The sequence below is a fragment of the Ursus americanus genome, chromosome 26, assembly GCF_024610735.1.
Source record: "Ursus americanus isolate L20-20 chromosome 26, mUrsAme1.1.p, whole genome shotgun sequence".
Taxonomy (NCBI): domain Eukaryota; kingdom Metazoa; phylum Chordata; class Mammalia; order Carnivora; family Ursidae; genus Ursus; species Ursus americanus.
Window position 1 is genome coordinate 7,438,272 of NC_142152.1, and position 22,077 is coordinate 7,460,348.

The following is a 22,077-nucleotide window of genomic DNA, read 5'->3' on the forward strand; positions in this document are numbered from 1 at the left end:
TTTTTTTGATAAGCTCTAATAGTTTGAGAGTATTGTGGCTTTAAGAGTGTTAGATACCATTGCCATTTGCAAACCTTGGGAGAGTTTATATAGCTCAGTGTACAAGAACCTACTGAAATGAGGCATGGGAGCAAGAATAATAGAATATAAGATGCCTGGGTGGCTCAGTCGGTTAAGCGTCTGCCTTCAACTGAGGTCATGATCCTAGGGTCCTGGGATCAAGTCCCACATTGGGCTCCTTGCTCAGTGGGGATCCTGCTTCTCTGTCTGCGGCTCCCCCAGCCTGTGCGCTCTCTCTCTCTTTTTGACATATAAATAAATAAAATCTTAAAAAAAAAAGAATACAATGAGAGAGACAGACCATTAAGGGGGGAACAAATTTGTCACTTCCCCTGATAAACCAGTATCATAAAGACTTATGTTCTGCTATAAAGGGAAATTTGATTGACCACTATTTTTTTCTCATCACAAAAATACATAGATTCATGCTAAGAAATTCCAATATTCAATGATTATGCTTAAGGGTATCCCCAAGTATTTAAAATAAGCCCCAACTTCATAATTTCAAGAATCCTCCTTTCCTTGTTTTTCAAAAATGTAAGACTGTTCAACATTTTAAAAAGAGGCTAATGATTCGTTCTATTAAATTCACCACATTACTATGTTTACATTGTTGTATTTCTTCTTTTTTGCTCAGAAAAACTGAAGGATATTTTTCTTTTGCCAAAGCAGACCCAGAATGTGCCTGGCCATAGAACAGCTCTCTTCCTGTTGCCAAACTAGACATCAAGGGCTAAAGATCCAGACAGAAGCACACACAGAGCTGACTAACTGCTATCTAGATAAACAGGAGGCACTGCAGTTCTCTGAACACTTTCCACCACACTTTTCAACAGCTTACAGGACTTCCCTTCCTTCATAAGAGTAGTGCTATCCACCTTCAAACAAAACAGATCAGTTCTTAAATAGAACTTAATTTCAGCCACCAAAGAACTAAATTAAACCCTTATTTGTAGATATAGCTAATAAAGTGGGAGAAGCATAATTTTGAATTACATGGGAAGGAATGAAGAAGCACTCTTTTCCATGCCATAACATATGTAATATTTTGTAAAAATTAACTTTTTGTTCTTTTTCCCAAGCCAGCCACATTAAGGCTGAGTGTTATTGGCAGATTAAAGACTCTCACTCATTTAGATGGACTCCTCATTTCTGAAGAAGAAACAACAGCAGCTATGAAATTTATTACTGGAACAAAGATTACTCAGGTTGGATTTTACTGTTTAATATTTTTGTGCTATTTAGAATATCCAAATTATATTTTCCATACTCCTGTTTATTAAGATTCTGTATCCTCTCCTAGCAATTCTAATAAAAAATCAATTAATATAGAACATTCATATCACTTGAACTTTTTTCTCTGTGTGAATATATCCCATTTAAATACCAACTGGTTGTATGTATTCTCATCCCTTCACACTACCCCCAAAATCAACAAAAATGCCTCTAGGGTAACTTTTTTTACTATCAATCTGAACTCACCAGAGTCCTTTCTAAAGCCTACATGAAAATAAACAACTTTCTATGGATAAGGTAAGCTTGGAAGCCTTGATAAAGCACTTGGTGAATTACCTACCTAGTATTGATATTATAGGTGTCTGGCTGAGACACACACACACACACACACACACACACACACAACCTATTAACTTTGGGGGCATGGGGAATGCACATATTATCCAGATTAAGAATGTTATACTTTGGCCAAAGTAGCTTCATCTTAAATATCTTTACTCTAGCTCTCTAGCTATTTACTTTTTGTTAGATATTTGAATATTAATTTATTAATGTTTAATTTAGGATCTATTCAAAATGAAGGAAAGAAACTTTTTTGTTGATAAAAATATAATTAATGCCTCAAGAAGAGTGGGGGATTTACCCTACCAGAAATCAAAACTTACTAAAATCCTTTAAGACAATGCAGATTTGGGGCGCCTGGCTGGCTCAGTCAGTTAAGTGTCTGACTCTTTTTTTTTTTTTTTTTTAAGGTTTTATTTTTATTTATTTGACAGAGATAGAGACAGCCAGCGAGAGAGGGAACACAAGCAGGGGGAGTGGGAGAGGAAGAAGCAGGCTCATAGTGGAGGAGCCTGACGTGGGCTCGATCCCGTAATGCCGGGATCACGCCCTGAGCCGAAGGCAGACGCTTAACCGCTGTGCCACCCAGGCGCCCCTAAGTGTCTGACTCTTGATTTCAGCTCAGGTCTTGATCTCAGGGTCATGAGTTCAAGCCCCACACTGGGCTCCATGCTGGGGGTGGAGCCTACATAAAGAAAAGTAAATCTGGCACAGACCAAGAGAACAGAACATAAAGACCTAATATGGACCCATACATACATGGAAACTTGATAAACAACAAGCAGAGCTGCCTTTACAGATCAGGGAGGCTAGTCAATAAAAGGCACTGGGACAAGTGCCTTAAGGACTTCACTATAAAAGTCAAAATCAAGAATGTTTTAGAAGTAAAGGTCAGAGATTGTCATTATGATCTTGAATGAGGAAAGAATTTATTACACAAGAAACCAAGAGTATAAATATAAAAGACTGGATTTGTCTACATTAAAATTAATATATCTGCTCCTTAAAGGGCCCACCATAAAGAAAGGGAAAAAACCAATCTATATACTGCGGGGAATAAATTGCAACACATCTGAATGACAAAAGATATTATTTATATATCCAGAATATATCAGAAAAAAAGACAACAAAACAAACAGAAAAATAGGCAAAAGATACCGGAGAGGAAATCAGAATAGCCAAATCACAGGAGAAGATGCTCTACCACACTAGTACTCAAGAAAATGAACGTTAAAACCACACAACCTGCCAACTTAGAGTCACCAGTTGGCGAAAGTTTTAAAGCCTGACAATATCAAGTTTTAGCAAAAATTTGAAGTAGAAGTGGCAATTGGTATAACCACTTTGGAAAATAATTTGGAAATCTAGGAAAGTTGAATATATACTTTCCCTATAACCCAGCAAGTTCTCTAAAGAAACTCTTGCATGTATGCAGCAGGAGTCAAGAATATTCATAACAACAGTGTGAAAAACTGAAATCGGCCCCAGTGTTCACTGATGGGTGAATCGCTAAGGAAGTACTGTCTAGCAGTGACACCTGAATGAACTACCACTACATACAGCAGCATACATGAATCTCATGAACACAAGGTTGAGCAAAAAAGCAAGTCCTAGAAGAACACATACTTATTATTCAATTCACACAAGGTTCCAATATGTGTAAGACTATTATTTATGGGCACAACATAGGTCTATAAAGCAAATGAATGGTAAATAGAAAATCTGAGATCATCTGACTGCTTCTTAGAGCATTGATTGATACATGTGAGGTGAGTGATGGCTTCTGAGGGGAAGGAGAGGAAAAGGGTTAGGATGGGACACAGGGAGCTTCCAAGGCAGGAGGAATATTCTAGCTCTGAAACTTGTTCAATGGATGGATTATATGGATATTTGTACAAAGCAACCCTTTCATAGTTCTATAACTTTTATTTTGTAATGGTTAAATTTATCTGCTAAGACAACAAGTAAAATATATAAAGTACATCTAGATATTAAAAACATTTTAAGGAAATTAAATGTCATATTTTAAAATTATTCATTGGGCCAGTCATCTAGGATACAATACTTTACTATATATAAATGACCTGCTATATGCCATTTCTTTTATTCATCATGTGTTTTTTATTTTATTAGTTCTCTCTCTTACGGCATTCTGGTACCAAAGAGGAGAGACCACGGATACTTAGCATATGGCCTTCTGCCAAAATTCTGACACAGATTTCAAAGTTAGGACCACATTTACATCTGAGCGGAAACTGGTACTTGAAGGTAAAAGCTAATTCTATTAAATCTAATATAAAAGCTTAATTTCAATGGATTTTAGTCAGCTTTGGTCTGTGTATCATAAAAAAGAGTACAAATAGGTAAAAGGCAGAAAACTGGAAGAGCCAAATTAAAATTAAACAAGGAGGTCAAGTCGTGAACGGTAATGTCACAGGGACTAGGCCTTAATGGTGATCACTACAGAACTAGAGATTTAGGATAAATGTATACTGCAAGACCAAAGGGTAGGTTTTGATAATACATCAAAATAAGCATGCGAACTTGAAAGCTCAGAACGAGAGATACAGCCAAAAGTTTGGGTAGCAATGTAAAAGAAATCAAGAATCCTGGCACAGGACTAGGGGAACTGGTCAAAATTCAGCCAAGGATAAGGCGGAAGGGTTAGAGGGCACCACCAGCTTCTTTTTGCTACACAAAGCACCCTTATACATTATTTTTATTACCAGCTATTACAGATATTTAGCTGTGATGCAAGCCCACTGACAGCTCTGGCTGACCAAAACAGTGAGTTGTGGAATTAGAATGACTCTTTAAATTTGCCCCAGGTTGGGCTGAAATGGCCAGGCCTTTATATCCTTCCATCATTGGATGCGGGCCAGCCTAGGAAGGAGCGTGACCTTGAGCAAGGCAGCTCTCTGCAGCTGAGGCTGTCCCCGAAGGCGCTGACAGCCGTAGGTTTTCCGCCAACAGCACTCCCAGTAGCTGGGACAGGTCTTTCACTTCGGTGGGAATCTGGCACAGCACAGCATCCATAAAACCATATAAGTCCCTCTTGGAGTTATAATCTTGTCAAATCTTACTCTTTTGTAAGCTTCACTATGTCTTTAGTTCCTGAAGGAATTCCTTTGATGTCACTTACCACATCCGAATTATTTTGTTAGCCTTGTAGCACTGAGTTTATTGATAAGATTCGGAAGTAACATAAAATGTGAATTATTCTACAGATAACTGCTTTAAATTTAGATGGGCAACATCTCTTTGAAATCACAAATTTAGAAAAATTGGAAAATTTGAAATGGGCATCATTCAGCAACAATAATCTCACTAAAATGGAAGGCTTGGAATCCTGTGTTAACTTGGAAGAGCTCACATTAGATGGAAACTGTATCTCAAAAATAGAAGGTATGTGAGAATTTGAAAATCTTAAAATATGAACATCTAATTAACAAGAGCAAAAAACGAATAACACTGAGGACAGAATTTCTGAGTCTGAGGAGGATGATGCCGAGAGAAGTTACAAGAAGGTTTGGGGCAGAAGGTTCTGCACATCTACTGATGGTATCTGTGACTGGTTGCAATGTGTAATGAGCCCAGCTAGCCAACTTGCACCTCCTCTGACATCCCTCTTTCTTCTGTGCCAATGTTTACTACCTATACCAAACCTAGTACATTACAAACTAGGCAGTGATTAATATCTACAGAGTGGGAAAAACGAATGAATGAGTGAGATGTGCTTTTGAAAAAGATAAAGCAGCCCAGTTCATTTTTCAAAATATGGAATTAAGGTTACATTTGGAAATGTGAAGACTTTAGCAAAAATGAAAACTTTATTCACTAAAGGTTGAAAATCAAACATACTATACAATCCTTTTTTTTTTTTAAAGATTTTATTTATTTATTTGATAGAGAGAGACAGTGAGAGAGGGAACACAAGCAAGGGGAATGTGAGAGGGAGAAGCAGGCTTCCCACCAAGCAGGGAGCCCGATGCGGGGCTCGATCCGAGGATCCCGGGATCATGACCCGAGTTGAAGGCAGACACTTAACAGCTGAGCCACCCAGGCACCCCCGTACTATACAACCTTTTATAGGGATCCATATAAAGTGCTGTTAAACAGCTTTACTAATATTGGGTTTCTCTGGGTACAGAATATTTCTGGTTGTGCATTTTGCTAACAAGGTTGTCCCTGTCAAGAAGAGAAGGTAAAAATGAGAAATCATGACTGGAAGAGACTTAATTTATACTTTACTCACTTTTGAATTGTTGGATTCTTTTCAGCGTGTGTGTGTGTGTGCGCGCACGCGCGCGTGTTTTTTCATAAACTAGAAAATTCTATTTCAAAAAATTACATATGTAAAAGCAAGTACTAAATATCTTTAAAAAACAGTATGTATAACATTAGCTATACTTTATTTTGATGGCTCTTAACGATCTGCTTCTAAAACTTGTTTCATAATAATCACTTGGGACACTTCTTGAATCTACAGATTCACAGGCCCCTCCTTTGTAGATTTCAATTGAGTAAACCTGGGGGTAGCTCAGACATCTGTCTTTAGAACCATCACCAGTCTTCCATTCCCATACAATATGGTGTTAGTTTTGATTTGTATGTATAAATGAGAGCCCGGTTCCTTTTTATTCCCATCCATCATCTCACTGAAGGGAAGAATTCTCCAACCTATATTTTTCCTGTACCCACTTTTCAGAGATGATGGTTTTACCTCACTCAAGTTTAACAGATATTTCTCTTCTTTTCTCCAGACACAGATAGGTTTAATATTCCTCTAAGGATTTTTGCCTTGATGGTTTTATCCTAACTTGTTAGATCAATTTACTTTCAGCATTGTGTAGTCTCACGATGAAGGCTTGCATGAAAGGCCAGCAAAAATGTACTAAGAACCAATTATTTGCCAAAAGCTATAACTGACACTTTTCAAATGCCATTCCATTTGTTTCCATAACCCCTTAGAAGTAGATTTCAGTATGTCCTTTTTTTTTTTTTTTAAGTAGACTCCACGTCCAGTGTGGGGCCTGAATTTACAACCGTGAGATTGAGACCTGAGCTGAGATCAAGAGTCAGATGCCCAACCAATTGAGCCACTGAGGCTCCCTTCAGTACGTCTTTTTATGGATGAGGAAAATGAGGCACAGAGGTTACAAAATTTTACGTAATATACTTATGGTCCCAAATCTAGTCATTATACATCTGAAACCAACTCTGACGCCAAAGTTCTCATCTTTCAACTTACACCATATACCTACAGTTAAGAAGTACCTCCAGTACAGAGCATACATAAGAGTTAGATTGTGGTGAGAGGTGGCATTTTCTAAAGTTCTCTCTTAAAGTACTTTTAAGCATAAAAAGGTAGAATTAGGCCAAATGGTTCAATACAAATGATGCCACAATGAAGAATACTTTACAAAGTGTTGTAACTAGTTCCTTACCTTTACTGTTTTAAAATGGGGGCTGGTGATTTTTTTGAGCTTTGTGTTCCTATGATGGTGAAAATCTTAATTATATCACTTGAAATTTATTTGAAAGCAAAATTCAATATTTCCTACATAATACCTTCCCTTAACACCTAAGAAAACTGAGTCTACTTAGAAATCCCAAACTGGAATTTATTAGCTGGGACTTTATATACATCATATCCTTCTTCAACAAAACCTAAAACAATGATAGTTAATACTATAGAGTCTGTAAAGATAAAACAACCAGTTATTTTTTTAAATTAACTTTTTAGTGCTATCTGAATCTTTTCTTGAATTTTCTTATTTTTGTAGGCATTTCCAAGCTGACTAAATTAACCCGCCTCAGCATAAATAATAATCTTCTCACTGGTCTGGAAAAACACACATTTGATAACTTGCTTCATCTTCACTCCCTTTCTCTTGAGAACAACAGAATCACTTCACTGAGTGGTTTACAAAAAGCTTTCACTCTGCTTGAATTATACATAAGCAATAACTATATTGCTCTCAATCAGGAGATCTACAATTTAAAGGTAACTATCTGGGGTGGTAATGTTTTTGTTTTTTAAAATATATATATATATATTTCTTTTTTTTTTTTTAAGATTTTATTTATTTATTCGACAGAGAAGAGACAGCCAGTGAGAGAGGGAACACAAGCAGGGGGAGTGGGAGAGGAAGAAGCAGGCTCATAGCAGAGGAGCCTGATGTGGGGCTCGATCCCACAACGCCGGGATCACGCCCTGAGCCGAAGGCAGACGCTTAACTGCTGTGCCACCCAGGCGCCCCAAAATATATATATATTTCTTATATTATGAATATGCATGTTCAAGGTATAGGATTTGGAAAATATTGAAAAATATAAACAAAATAAAAAATAAAAATAATAACAAGGTTTACTAAAATGTACTTGCATTCAATTTATGCATACATAAAAACATATATATATGTAACCATAATGTCCCCAAGTTGACAACCTACTAGGGCAATTTTTTTTTTTTTAGTACAAATAAAATATTCAAGCCCCACCCCTTCTAACTAGAGCCTTCCTCAGTATTTCCAAGGATTCCCCAATCTGGCTGGAGTAAGAGTCTTTAACATTTCCTGTTCTCAGAGGAACTCTTGATTATGTCTCACTTACTTCCTGGTTCTTACTGGTGACTCCAACTCTTTCTAGCTGACTTTGCCTAGCTTTGTCCTCTTTAATCGTCCCAAGGAAACATCTAAGTCAAGGCTACTGTATAACAGGCTTTTCTGAAGATTTGAATAAAATGGAGGTTTACTACAGCACAGAATAGGATTTCACTTCAAATGCATTGTGTGACTTCACTGTTTACAAAGCTCAATGTCCATTCCCTACCCCTGGGACTCTTATGATGGCCTCTTTCCTTTTGCTGATACCGTATCGCTAGGATTTTACCTTCTACCAAAAACTTTTGTCTGTTTCCTATCTTCCCTTGCATTCAGTCTTCTCCCTTCCCACTCCCCCAATATAACTACTTCTTCTAAAGCTGCAGAGGCAACCTAATCAATGATAGCAGCAACAAAATAAACCATTTTACATCATGATGCAGAGTAGTGTTACTCCCACTTATCTTAACCTCTCCCATCCACCTCTACTCTGGGCTCTTCCTGCACAACACAGGCACATCAAAATGTCCTAATAAGAAAGCACATTTTCCTTTAAGATGAGTTCTGCTACTCTCTCAGAAGATAGAAGTACATCAGCTTTATCCCTCATCAGAAGGCAGTGTTTTTCATTCCTGTTACATCTATATACACACATGCATACTATTTAATAGGACAGTATTCCATAAACAAAGCAGATGGTTTTAAACTTGCAAAGATAGTAATACATTCAGCAGCAGTATCCTAAAAGAGATTCTGATCATTTAACACATACCATTGAAATACTGTACAAAATTAGAACTTATTGATCTGCCAGGATAACTCCTAAAATAAAATGTATACTTAAGTCACTATGTGTATCACTAAATGTACACTGAAATCACTATGAAATGATAAAGTAATTCAAATATTAAAATTCGAGGATGGTTAAATTCTTAAAGAGGAAAAAAACTTGCTGGAGTCGTATCTACTACATATATACACATATGTATGTATTTGTATGTATGTATATGTGTGTAGGTAGATAGATAGATAGATAGATAGATAGATAGATAGATAGATAGATAGACAGAGGTAGAGACAGAGACAGATAGGGATATATAGATATATCTTTAAAAGTATGTGTTTTTATTACCCAGGGTTTATGCAACCTGGTCATTCTCGACATGTATGGAAATATTATTGTATGGAATCAAGAAAACTACCGGTTGTTTGTAATATTTCATCTTCCAGAACTGAAAGCTTTGGATGGAATCTCAATTGTAAGCCATTTTACGACTCATAGCATTTGGTCCAATTCATATTCAAATATCCATAGGCCATAATCATTTTGAACATTACCTTCTCACTAGTATGATACCCAAACTTAGGTCTCCCAAACACACTTTAGATCTGGGTTTTAAAATTTTCTCCTTTAGCCGATCCTTATCTAAATTGAGGTAGCAGGAAAGGGAAGATGTTGCCTACATTTGTACCCACTGAATTCAGTGCCTAAAAACTTGAAGAATACAATTTTATGGGACAGGATAGAAAATTGTTCTGGAGCCCTACCATTCTCTTGGGCCTAAAACCAGCTTCCTACTTCCTAGAAAAATACAGTTAATATTTAAGCAAAATATATTTGAACAAAAAATAGTATGTCAGGGTCACTAGTGACTGTAAGTAAGGTGATGTTGCAGTCAGGTGGAAGGTAGAAGCCCGAATTCCCCCACCTGGCCTGTGTTGACAACCTGGAGGTATGTTCTTTACTACCTGCTAGGACAGGGTAGAAGCTCACAGTCCCCACAGGCCTCCACTGACTTATCCTGACTGGTTTCCTCTTCCCAGTCAGAAGTGCCTCATGCGTGCCCGGCCATTATTACTGGGTGGAAGTGGAACAGGCTGCCCAAGTATTCTCTAGTAACACTTGTGTGGGGTTCACTACTGCTCAGAGAGGATGAAGGCCTAAGCTGCTCACTCAGCAAGGGAGTAATAGGGAGATGCCTTGTTACACCAGGGCAAGAGGGGGAGTCTCTGCTCCCATTCTGCTTTTACAGGTATAGATGACACAATTTATTCCATGGCATTTGGCTGGAGTAGACCCATTAGTGTCTAAAAGTTTTCTGGCTTGTTAGGCTTTGCTTTTCCTAGTCTTTCGACTATAGAGGGCAGGTGAAGTTTATGTGAATTTTTGTTTTCTCTTGTTTTCTGGGTTTCTGGTGTCTCCAGCACCAAGTCCCACATATATGAAGCAAAAAGAAAACCCAGATGTAAAGGAAAACCCGTGTCTGTGTGTTTCCTTTACTTTCACACTGCACTGCAATCACAACACTTCTGATACCAAATGTGTGGGTTTTCCACGTATAAGCAATTGTCTGACCCAGAATTCAGCTGAATTCTGACACTATCTACCTGGAGATAGGATCAGATCCCAGAGGGCTCAGTCCCACAGTGCTGCCCCTGCCCCCACTTCAGACACCAATCACAAGTCCAGGTTGGCATCTACGCTTCTGACTAGCTGGCTGTAAAAAGGAGGTTCCCATGACCCTCTTCTTGGGTTTGATTAATTTGCTAGAGCAGCTCACAGAACTCAGGAAAACATTTGCTTACTAGATTACTGATTTATTATAAGAGGGTATAAAACTCAGAACAACCAGATAGAAGAGAGGCATAGGGCAAGGTACATAGGAGGGGGCACTGAGCTTCCATGCTCTCTCTAAGCAAAGCACTTTTCCAGCACCTCCATGTGTTCACCAACCTGAAGCTCTCTCTCCGAAGCCCCTCTTTTTGGGTTTTTATGGAGGCTCCACTATTTAGGCATGGCTGATTAAATCAGTGACCAATGCTGACTGATTAAACCTCCAGCCCTTTTCCCTTCTCTGGAGATCAGGGGTGGGACTGAAAGTTTCAAACCTCTAATTATGGTCGTCTCCTCTGGCAGACAGCCCCCATCCTTAGGGACTTTCTAAAAGTCACCTTTTAGCGTAAACTCAGATGTGGTTGAAAGAAGCTTGTTATGAATAACAAGACATTGTTTTCACCTTTATGGCTCAAGCTAGTTCAGGAACTGATGTCAGAAAACCCCCACCCACCTCCTTCTCTCTCTCTTTTTTTTTTCTTTCCTTCCCCTATGTTCATCTGTTTTGTTTCTTAAATTCCACAGGTAACTGAAACCATATGGTATTTGTCTTTCTCTGACTGACTTATTTCGCTTAGCATAATACACTCTAGCTCCATCCACATCATTGTGAATGGCAAGATTTCATTCTTTTTTATGGCTGAGCAATATTCCATTGTATATATATACCAATCTTCTTTATCCATTCATCAATTGATAGCAACCCTTGCTCTAAGCCTCTTTTGAAGTGCTAATGTAACACTGGATTCCCCTCACTATATAACCTATTTATTAATTCCTTTACCCATATTTCTTCTTCTTTCCATTTATACCCAAACTTTTCCACCTTTGAAAGGGATGATAGGTTGGGTCACTGTGCTGGTCTAGATTGTAGACAACAATACTAGTTTAGCAAGTACCTCACTCTCAGTCCCCTCCCATTCAGATAAGGTGAGATCATACAGGTGCAAGACTAGTAGTGAGCTATTTTTGCCCCCAGACAATATAGCTACATTCACTGTTAACCCCAATTTTGTCAGATGGGGTGAAGGCAAAACCCATCCCCAACAGGCCCTTAGGAATTCTGACATAAGGCTTAAAAACATAGTTATAGTTTCTTGCTTAGGACTCATCCCCTTATCCAGCACTTACAGTTGTAGCCATGGTCCTATGATCAGGTAGGAAACAAAAGTTGAGGTGATGTGGGGAAGAATAAAAAGGATAGTGGTATATGAACACCATCTTCCCTTACCAAGAATTGCCTAGTCATACCAGCATTCTTCTCCACAGCCACCAGAAAAACAGAAATCTATGGACATTCCTTTAGCCCCATTCATGTTCACACTGTGTGAGCATTCTCACAAAGGCGTGTAAACCAGCCCTTCATGCTTTAATCTTCCCATTTTAGACAACCAATGTTTTAATTGCCCATTCCAATTCTCTATCAAGCTATTACTCTTAAGGAGGGTCTTACTGCCCATTGTCGGACATTATGGGCTGTCAAGTATGTTCCTTGGTCTGAAGAAAGAACAGTCAGCTGTCTAAATTGGCATCATATCTTATGTCCCAGTTCTTTTATAGCACTCTGAGCATTTGCATTTACCACTGGGTAAGCAAAACCCAGTCCAGAGTCAGTATCTATTTCTATCCAGACCCTTTTGTAGCCCCTTAGGGCTACTAGAATCAGTCTGACTTGCCAGCTATGTTCAAGGCCTTCCCACCAAGGAAATCTGCCACATGGTCATCTACAGTCTCGGTCTCTTTTGCTGGCCGACAGAACAGTACTTATTCCATTTTGTGCCTCAGAGCATCTCTGCATTGATGTAGACCCCCCAATGTCCACCTAGTTCATAAACCCAGGTGGCCACCTTAAGTGAGCATATGGGGATATCTGCTTGTCAATTCCAATCACCTTTCAAACCTGGAAGGAAGTTCTGATGGGAATCAATGTGTCCTACTTTAATGTACTCCTCAAATTTCCATAGGGCCCTCCCCTATATGGGATCCCTTTAATAGGCCAGATTTCCCTTGCTCTCCTGCCTAACCATATGACCAGGCTAGCAACAGTGGATAAACAAAATACATATTTACTATAAATCACAATAATATGCCAGGGAACTCACCACAGTTTCATTCCTCAGGTCCCAAGGTCCCTAGCTGGTCTGCCTTCTTCTCTGAACCTTTCAGTCTCCTTTGTATTTTACATATAACGTGTAAGAGTTTCAGCTGTACTTAGTAGGAGGAATAGGGAGAAATGAGTCCACTCCATTTTGACCTAAAACCAAAGAATTAATGTCATTTAATCATCTGCAAGAGAAGACATCACTTTCTAAATGTCCTTATATATAGGAACCATCAGAGACTGAGTGTGCAAAAGATTTGTTTGGTGGCAGGCTTACTTCTGACATGATTGCAGAACGACAAGGACATTCAAACTTCACCCAAATGCAAGAACTAAATTGGACTTCATCGTCCATCAGGTACAATCATTTTATTACATGCTTTTCGATACTACAGTTAAATATGTAATATCATTTTCTAAGGTTTATAATTTAATACACATCTTATCCAGATATAACCAATAATTCAGAAAATCATCCTCCCTACCTCAAAATCTCATGCTAACTTCACCACTCTTTGAAATGCATTATCACACACTATGATTTAAAATGTCATCATATTCTCAGGGTCGTGAGATGGAGCCTGATCTCCATGCTCAGCGGGGAGTCTGCTTCCCTCCCTCTCCTTCTCCATCCTTCTCTTTTCCTCCCCCTGCTTGCTCACTCTCTCTAAAATAAATAAATAAATCTTAAAAAAATAAAAAATAAAATATAAAATGTCATCATATTACTAACCCAGTGCAATATGGCTTCTATTGCCACTATTCCTCTGATGCTATTCACTGTCCTCCTGGCAAATACATTCTTTTCTCTCCTCTCTTTTTCTTGTTCTCCACTCCTCACAGACAGACATTTTTAGCCATATTTTTAATTTATATCATGGCCCTTAAATTTAGTCCAAACCTGAGCTCTTTACTTGACTATTCAGTTGCTCTTTAGAGAGCACCCAGAAAATAACATTCACCTGCTGTTGTTGCCCAAGCCAAAAATCTGTCATTTCTCTCTCCTTTGTCTTCCATTTGTAATTGATCACCACAGTCTACAGAGTCCATATTGTTAAGTATGTCTCATAATTCCCCTCTTCTTTCCACAGTCACCACCACTGGCCTAGGTTGGGAAATTGAACTATTTTAGAAACTCTCTTGGTGATAGTTTTGGTTTTTTGTGTTCCATAATCTTCCATCAGCAAATCCATTTATTATCCATCCATACTGCCTCTCAGACGCAAGTTTTACCAGATCACTTCCCTTCTCAACATTGTTCAGTGGCTTTCCACTGTCTACAGGATAAAATGTAAAAGTCCTTTGTATGGCATAGGAGACTCTAATTACCTATCTATTTTTATCTCTTGTAATCCTTACTTTTACTGCCCATTACTCTTTATACTCCAGAAGTTCTAACATATTCTAGTTCCTTAATCTCAATCACAAGATGCTGTGATTCTGTTTCTGCTTTTGCTTATACTTGTTCACTACCTATAACTCTTTTTCTAATTTGCCCGACAAACACCTATAAATTCTCCAAGGCTCATTCTAAGATCTTCCTCCACCTTCAAGTGACTCCTGACTTTCCCAGATCAGTTTTTCTTTCCCTAAAATGCCACTACATCTAACTCTATTATATCCACTTTACCTTATTTTAATTTTTCTGGATCCCATTTCATGAGGGCAGAGACGGTATGTTTTCATATTTGTTGTAGCCTTTCCAAACACATGGCCTGTACTTGGAAAATACTAATAAAAATATATTGAACGAATGACTTATTAATGGATAAAAGTATGTCATTGGCATAACTACAGGGTTTAGGATTTGTTCAAAGAAGTGCTTAAGGCAAAGTAATTTAGCTTCATATTCTTCTCTATCATGGCTCAAAGGAAGATGGAACAGTTGTAAAGCTATGGACAAGGAATCAAGCATTGCTTTTAATTACCGAAGCATCCTTACACGGTGGAATGCCATAGAAGTTTTCAGGAGATTGCACAGAAAACTCTTTTTCCAAAACCTCACCTGCTTTCTTTCCCATCCCTAACTTCTTCCTGGTATTTCAGAAATAACGTGTTTCACATATATCCTCTGCAGAATATAACCTGAAAAATCTTATGATTTACTATATCAACTGCACTGCAATTTCATGAACGTATATGTAACTTATAAAGTTACATATAAAGTATGTAAACTTATAAAGAAATTGGAGATGTTTATTTTAAAAGTTTCTTTTGTGATAGTGCTATGTTTATGTAATAATGGACATTTTTAAAGCAATCAAATTCTATGTCTTTTTCTTACATATGTGTCCAACAAACACATATGTTTATTCAATTATTTGACCCATACATTTTACACTAAGGCAATTCTTTTTCATAGCATTTGTCAGATGAGTTATTTTTTAAATGGTTTTGGGATTGTACATGAATGATTCACCTACATAATTTTCCTATTAAAATTATGACTGTATTTATCTAAATTCAGAACAGTGGCTTTGATTCCAGTCGACCAATTTAGAAATGTATGTAATGTGAATCTACAAAACAATAATCTTACCTCATTCAGTGGACTAATCTATCTGCCTAATGTGAAGGTGAGTCATTCACAGATTTTTTTTTCTTTCAAGGTTTTTAATGCAAGTTGTAATCTTCTTTACTTTGGATTAAAATGTATTTTTATGTTACTAAAGAAGAGAAATTATTCCTAAAGTTTTTTTTCACCAAGCAAGAAAAAGTATTACTTTCCAAAATTATTTTGGTTGACCTCAGTTTTATATGATTGTCTTATAGGCAGTAAATCTTACTCTGCAGTAGGAGATGGGATAGAAGGGTCTCTCTATAGCAAGTGGGTATGGAATGAAATTGGAGGATACTGAGGTTCTCAAAGCAGCCTTATTGCCTCCTGTCCTATACCTTTGGCTGAGCTACCTACAAAGGCCTTTTAAACATAGGGAAATGGTGATCTCTCCAACTAAAGAATTATTTCATCCATATCAGGCTTGAAGAAGTCAGGAGTGCAGACTGAGAACATTGAGCAGCTTTCTAGGGTCTCCGTTATCTTGTTTGAAATCTTGTCATTTCCCAGCAATTCAGATTATAAAAAACACATTCAAAGCCAAGTCCAGAACATTTGGGATATAAAAAATTTATGTCATTTTTAACACTGATATGTCATTAAATTATATTGTATAGACCAAGTTTTATCTATACCATCTTGATAGTTTTTAGGATGTTGATAATCTCAAACCAAAAATATATTTACAGCAGTTTTCATATTTAAATGCCTGATTAATAAGGTGTTCTTTCTATAGGTCTTATGCCTCAATTATAACCATATTGAATCCATCATGCCCAGAGTAAAACCTCAGACTCACTTGACCAACAGACAGCTACTCTACCAGAAAGTGCCTTCAAGTGGCTACGGACAACAAGGAACTTCAAAAATAAACAGGTTACTATGCTTGTTTTCACAATTATAAAAGATTTTGGTTGGGAGTTTAAAAAGCAGTTAGTTGCATTAGTGATAGCAGTAACATACATATCTCTTACTTTAATACTTATTTAATAGCTACATGCCAATAACAAATGTCACAAATAAAAAGATACTCAAAATAGTCCTTTGTCATTGCTTTTTCTCTGCTTCCTCCATTTCATACCCATATTACAAAAAAAGAAAAAAAGAAAATGAGAAGATCTTGTATGTTTAATGATTTTTAAATCAAGATGCAATTCACATACCATAATACTCACCCTGTATGTACAATTCAGCTATTATTTTCATATATACACGAAGTTATCCAACTACTATGACCATCTAACTCTAAAGTGTTTTCATCACTCCACAAAAGAACTCCTTACCCAGTAGGATGGACTTAGGTTTCTTTTAAAATTTGTTTGTGTTTCTAAATTATTTATCTGGTCATTTAATGCCCCAGCACCAATGGAAAACATACTTTACAAAGATGAGGACATACCTCCCACCTTCCTACACATTTTTGGTAGAACACAAAGAGATATATATATCTCCAACAAGGAATACTTTCATTCCAGTTATCCCAGTGAAGAGCTGTGTTTTCATCCACCTTTATTGAAGTATAATTTACATATAATAAAATTCACCAATTTAAATGTATGGTTTAATGAATTTTGACAAATGTATCCAGTCATATAACCATTACTACAATCAAGGTACAAACTATTCCCATCCCAAAAACTTACCTTACATCTTTTTGCAATCCTCTCCCCCACACCCTGGCCCCTAGAAACAACCGCTGATCTGCTTTCTATCAATATCATTTTGCCTTGTTCTAGAATTGCTTATGATTGCAATCTATAGTAAGGAGTCTTTCGTGTCTGGCTTCTTTCACTTAGCATAATTCTTTTGATATTCATCCATGTTGTTGCAAGTGTCAGTAATTCATTTCATTTTACTGCTGAGCAGTGTACCATTATAGATTATGTGACAAATTGTTTATCCATTTATTGTTGATGAGCATTTGGGTTGTTTCCAGTTTGAGGCTAGTTTGATTAAAGCTGCCATGAATATTTCATTTATGCATATCCTTTATATGGGACTATTCATATTTTTCAACAGCTTTACTGAAGTACAGTTTAACATACCATACTCACTCATTTTAGGTGTATAATTTTTCCCCAAATTTATAGTTGTACACTTTTAGAACATTTTTTAGAATATTTTTAGAACATTTCCATCACACACCAAAAAGATCTGTCATGTCTATTTGTGGCCAGTTCTCTTTTCCAGTTCTAGCTCCAAGAAACCACAAATCCACTTGCCATAAAGTTGTGTTTTCTAGACATTTCCTATAAACAGAATCATATAATATGTGGTCTTCTATATCTGACTTCTTACACTTAGTATAATGTTTCTGAGGCTCATCTATGTTATAGTATCTGTTAATAGTTCGTTCCTTTCTATTGCTGAATATGTTGGGTATTCCATTGGATGGATATGCCACATTCCATTTATCCATTCACCAGTTGATAGACATTTGGATTGCTTCCACTTTGGGGCTAGTATTAATGATGCTGCTGTAAACATTTGTGTAGCAGTATTTGTAAGCACTTATGCTTTCATTTCTCTTGGGTAGAAACCTAGGAGTGAAATTCTGGGTGATATGGTAATTTCATGTTTAACATTTAAGAAACTGTTGAACTGTTTTCCAAAGTGGTTGTACCATTTTACATTACTAATAACAGTTTATGAGGATTCTAATTTCTCCACATCCTCACCAATACCTGTTATTGTTTCTCTTTTTTATTACAAGTGGATTTGAAGTGGTATTTCATTGATTTATAAGCATTTTCTCTCAATGACTTATCTTTTCATTTTCTTAAATGGTGTTATTAAGTCCAATTTATCAATTTTTCCTCTTACAGATTGTGATTTTGGTGTTGTACCTACCAATTTTTGCCTAACCTAACGTCACAAAGATTTTCTCATGTTTTATTCAAAAAGTTTTATGTTTTTTCTCTTAAATTTAGGACTAAGATCCATTCTGAGTTAATTTTTGTGTATATTCTGAGGTAAAATGTTAGTTCTAAATTCATCTTTTTGCATGTGGATATCCATTTGTCCCAGCATCCTTTCCATTCCCCCCCATTGAATTGTTTTGGTACCTTTGTTGAAAACCAATTGACCAGTTTATTTTAACCAGTTTATTTTATTGTAAGTTTACTCCTGGACTCTTAATTATATTTCATTGATCTGTCTACCCTTTTGCCAGTACCAGATTGGTTTGATTACTGCAGGTTATAGTTTTGAAATCAGAGATTATAAACCCTCCAACTTTTTTTCTTTTTAAAGATTGTTTTGAATATTCTGAGTTCTTTACATTTCCTTATAAATAAGGACATTTTGGGGGCAGGGGATCCTGCTGGACTTTTGATGGATTGCATTGAATCGATTTAGGGAGAACTGCTATTTTAGTAATATTGAGTCTTCTAATCCACGAATATAAAATATTTCTCCATTTACATAATCATTAATTTATCTCAGCAATGGTTTGTAGTTTTCTGTGTATACATTTTACACTATTTTTGTTAAATTTTTTCTGAAGTATTTTGTTCTTTTTTATACTATTGTGAGTAGAATTAATTTCATTCTCAGTTTATTGATGACGTGGAGACCTTCAATTAATTTTTGTATATTAATCTTGCTGAACTAAAAAACTCAGTTTTTTGGTGAATTCCTTAGGATTTTTTAAATACAAAATCATGTCATCTGAGAATAAAGACAGTTTTCCTTATTCTTTTCCAATCTGGATGCATCTTTTTTTCTTTTTCTTGACTGTGCTGACACTTGCTTTTCATTTCAAATAACTCTTTCTGTACTTTGTTCTTTACCATATAAAAATATTTTTAAAGAATAAAAAGTGATTATTATATAAAATACAAAGAGATAACATTATAGTTAAATTCTGATTTACTAGTAAATTAATTTTTTAAACTTCAACTTATAGTAAGTAAATATCAGATTTTTTATGATACAGCTCATTTGACATTAAATTTATGGGCTCAAACTTATGTGTGTATTTCAGAGATACAATGAGCAGTGAAAATTTGCCTCCAATAATGCACAGTTTAGAAGTGCTTCATTTGGGCTACAATGGAATTTGTAATTTAATTCAGCTACAGCTTAACAGACTAAGAAATTTAAAATTCCTCTTTCTACAGGGTGAGTAGCAACACTGTCAATGTGTAAGTCTTTATTATTAAAAATTGATTTGACAATAATGTTTTAATAAGCAAATATCAGCATCAACATTTACTTAAAGCAGATTGATAAAAATATTTTAGTAATCACAAATGGGTTTTTCTTGGGTTACTTACATAAATAATGTAAATGCAATATTCTAGAGCCACAGAATATTGTATTTCTAGCCCTAGAAAATGCAATGTTCTGGGGTTATATATGGTATTATATCATAATTTACTTTTACATCACGTTCAATTAAAAAACCAATAGAAAGTAACCAGTTATTCACAAGTACTTATTAAACCCAGAATTGGGCTAAGTATTAAGAAATATACAGAAACACTATATTATTGTAATTATATATAGTTGAGATCCTTGCTCTAACATAGTTTAAGATCTACCCGTGAAGATATACTGAAAGACGAATTAGTTCTGAGTAACTATGTGTTACTAACTTAAGTGCAGTAGAAGTTTAGAGAAAAGAGAAATTGAAACACACAGAGGACTTTTTGAATGATTGATAAAATTGAGCATTACCAAGAATTTTACAAGTAGTGGGAGGAGAAGAATCACAAGAGCATGATTGTGATGTCTGTCTGCCAACATTTGAAAAGGGACCAACCTGATAAAAACAAAGAGTATGCAGTTCTCTGAGAGAGTGATAAAGCCTCTAAACATGGTCAATTTAATGTAGAATGCTCATTTTGCAGTTGAAAATGGGTAGGAGTTGTAAATCTTTTGAAAAGTGGAATGGGGAAAAAACAGTTTGGAACATTAGTCTAACAATAATTATTTAATGACATAGAAGAAAGGTTGGAAGATCCATCATTGAGACATGTGGGGAGATATTTGTATAGTTGATCTGAGTATGGTAACTTTTTTCTGAAAGACAGGCTTTTCTAGACCATACTTTTAAAAATTTAATGTATCTTTTTGCTTATCAAAGGTGTTGTGAGTTGCATCAAAAACACAAGAGACTTAAGCCTTAAAAGAACAAGAAATTGAGTACAACAATGACAGATCTTTTAAATGATACAGTGACATACAAAAAAAACAGAAAACCTAACCCTGGAAAGTCTATTTAAATCTAATAACGTAAAAGGGGAGTGTGCTCTCTTGCATGGCTAGCATGGCAAATCAGAATGGAGCAGTTTTGTACAGGGAATGAGGCAGTTGACTCTGACAATTATGGCTATCATTTATTGAGTCATTAGGCACGGTATTTGTCTACAAGGATTATCTCATTCAACCTTCACAGCAACTCAACATGGTAAATAATTTTATATGCATTTTACAAAAAAATAAATTAAATCTCAATAGGGTCAAATAATTTGCCTAAGTTTGCACCAGTGAATGGTGTGGTGCAGAGTCAAACACAGCTCTGTCTGACTTCAAAGCACATGCATTTTCTATCAATAACATATATTTCTATCAAATGACATATAAAGGGTCTGGGCTAGAGTGGTGTCAGTGGGAAGGATGAGTAAAAGGTGACTCCAAAATGCATTTTAAAAGAAGGAGCCGAGATGCCCTTCGACAGATGACTGGATTAAGAAGATGTGGTCCATATATACAATGGAATATTACTCATCCATCAAAAAGAACGATTTCACAACATTTGCAGCAACATGGATGGGACTGGAGGAGATAATGCTAAGTGAAATAAGTCAAGCAGAGAAAGACAATTATCATATGGTTTCACTCATTTATGGAACATAAGAAGTAGGAAGATCAGCAGGAGAAGAAAGGGAAGAAGGAAGGGGGGGTAAAAAGAAGGGGGAATGAACCATGAGAGACTACGGACTCTGGGAAACAAACTGAGGGCTTTAGAGAGGAGGGGAGTGGGGGATCGGGATGGGCTGGTGATGGGTATTAAGGAAGGCACGTATTGCATGGTGCACTGGGTGTTATACGCAAGTAATGAATCATGGAACTTTACATCAAAAACTTGGGATGTACTATATGGTGACTAACAACATAATAAAAAGTTTTTATAAAAAAATAAGAAAAAAATTAAAATAAAAGAAGGAAATACTAGTACTTAGTGACTAATTAGACAATTAAGAAGAAGAAAAATAGTTCAAGATGTTCTCATTATGTCTTCAGGAGATTGGGCAAAAGGAGGTACTAAAGCTAGATAAAGTCAATGGAAAATGATGCTAATTTGTAGTAGGGAACCATCAGTTTGTGTTGTGACAATTTTGAGAAATAAAAATGGAAACATATTCAAGCAGTAGAACCAGAGCACAGGTTAGGACTAGAAATGTGTATTTTGGAATTATACCAAAGGAGGTGACAGATGAAGTCATTAAGTGTATGTGCTTACTTAGGAAATAAGCATAGAGAAACAATGAAAGGCCAAAAGAGGGGGACATGCCCCTATACACACATCTCACTATGTCCCTGACCCAGCATAAGA

At 36.4% G+C, this 22,077-nt stretch overlaps 1 protein-coding gene across 1 annotated transcript in view; it reads left to right on the top strand.

The window, feature by feature from the left end:
* The window catches only part of LRRC9 (leucine rich repeat containing 9), a 111,736-nt gene that overhangs the window by 62,286 nt on the left and 27,373 nt on the right, over positions 1-22,077 (top strand). Inside the window, exons 19-27 of the mRNA XM_045810407.2 lie at positions 1,143-1,268; positions 3,772-3,906; positions 4,866-5,043; positions 7,425-7,645; positions 9,380-9,502; positions 13,186-13,316; positions 15,426-15,534; positions 16,252-16,391; positions 19,501-19,637. Coding sequence (XP_045666363.2) covers positions 1,143-1,268; positions 3,772-3,906; positions 4,866-5,043; positions 7,425-7,645; positions 9,380-9,502; positions 13,186-13,316; positions 15,426-15,534; positions 16,252-16,391; positions 19,501-19,637 — 1,300 coding nt within the window. The remainder of the gene's footprint in view (positions 1-1,142; positions 1,269-3,771; positions 3,907-4,865; positions 5,044-7,424; positions 7,646-9,379; positions 9,503-13,185; positions 13,317-15,425; positions 15,535-16,251; positions 16,392-19,500; positions 19,638-22,077) is intronic.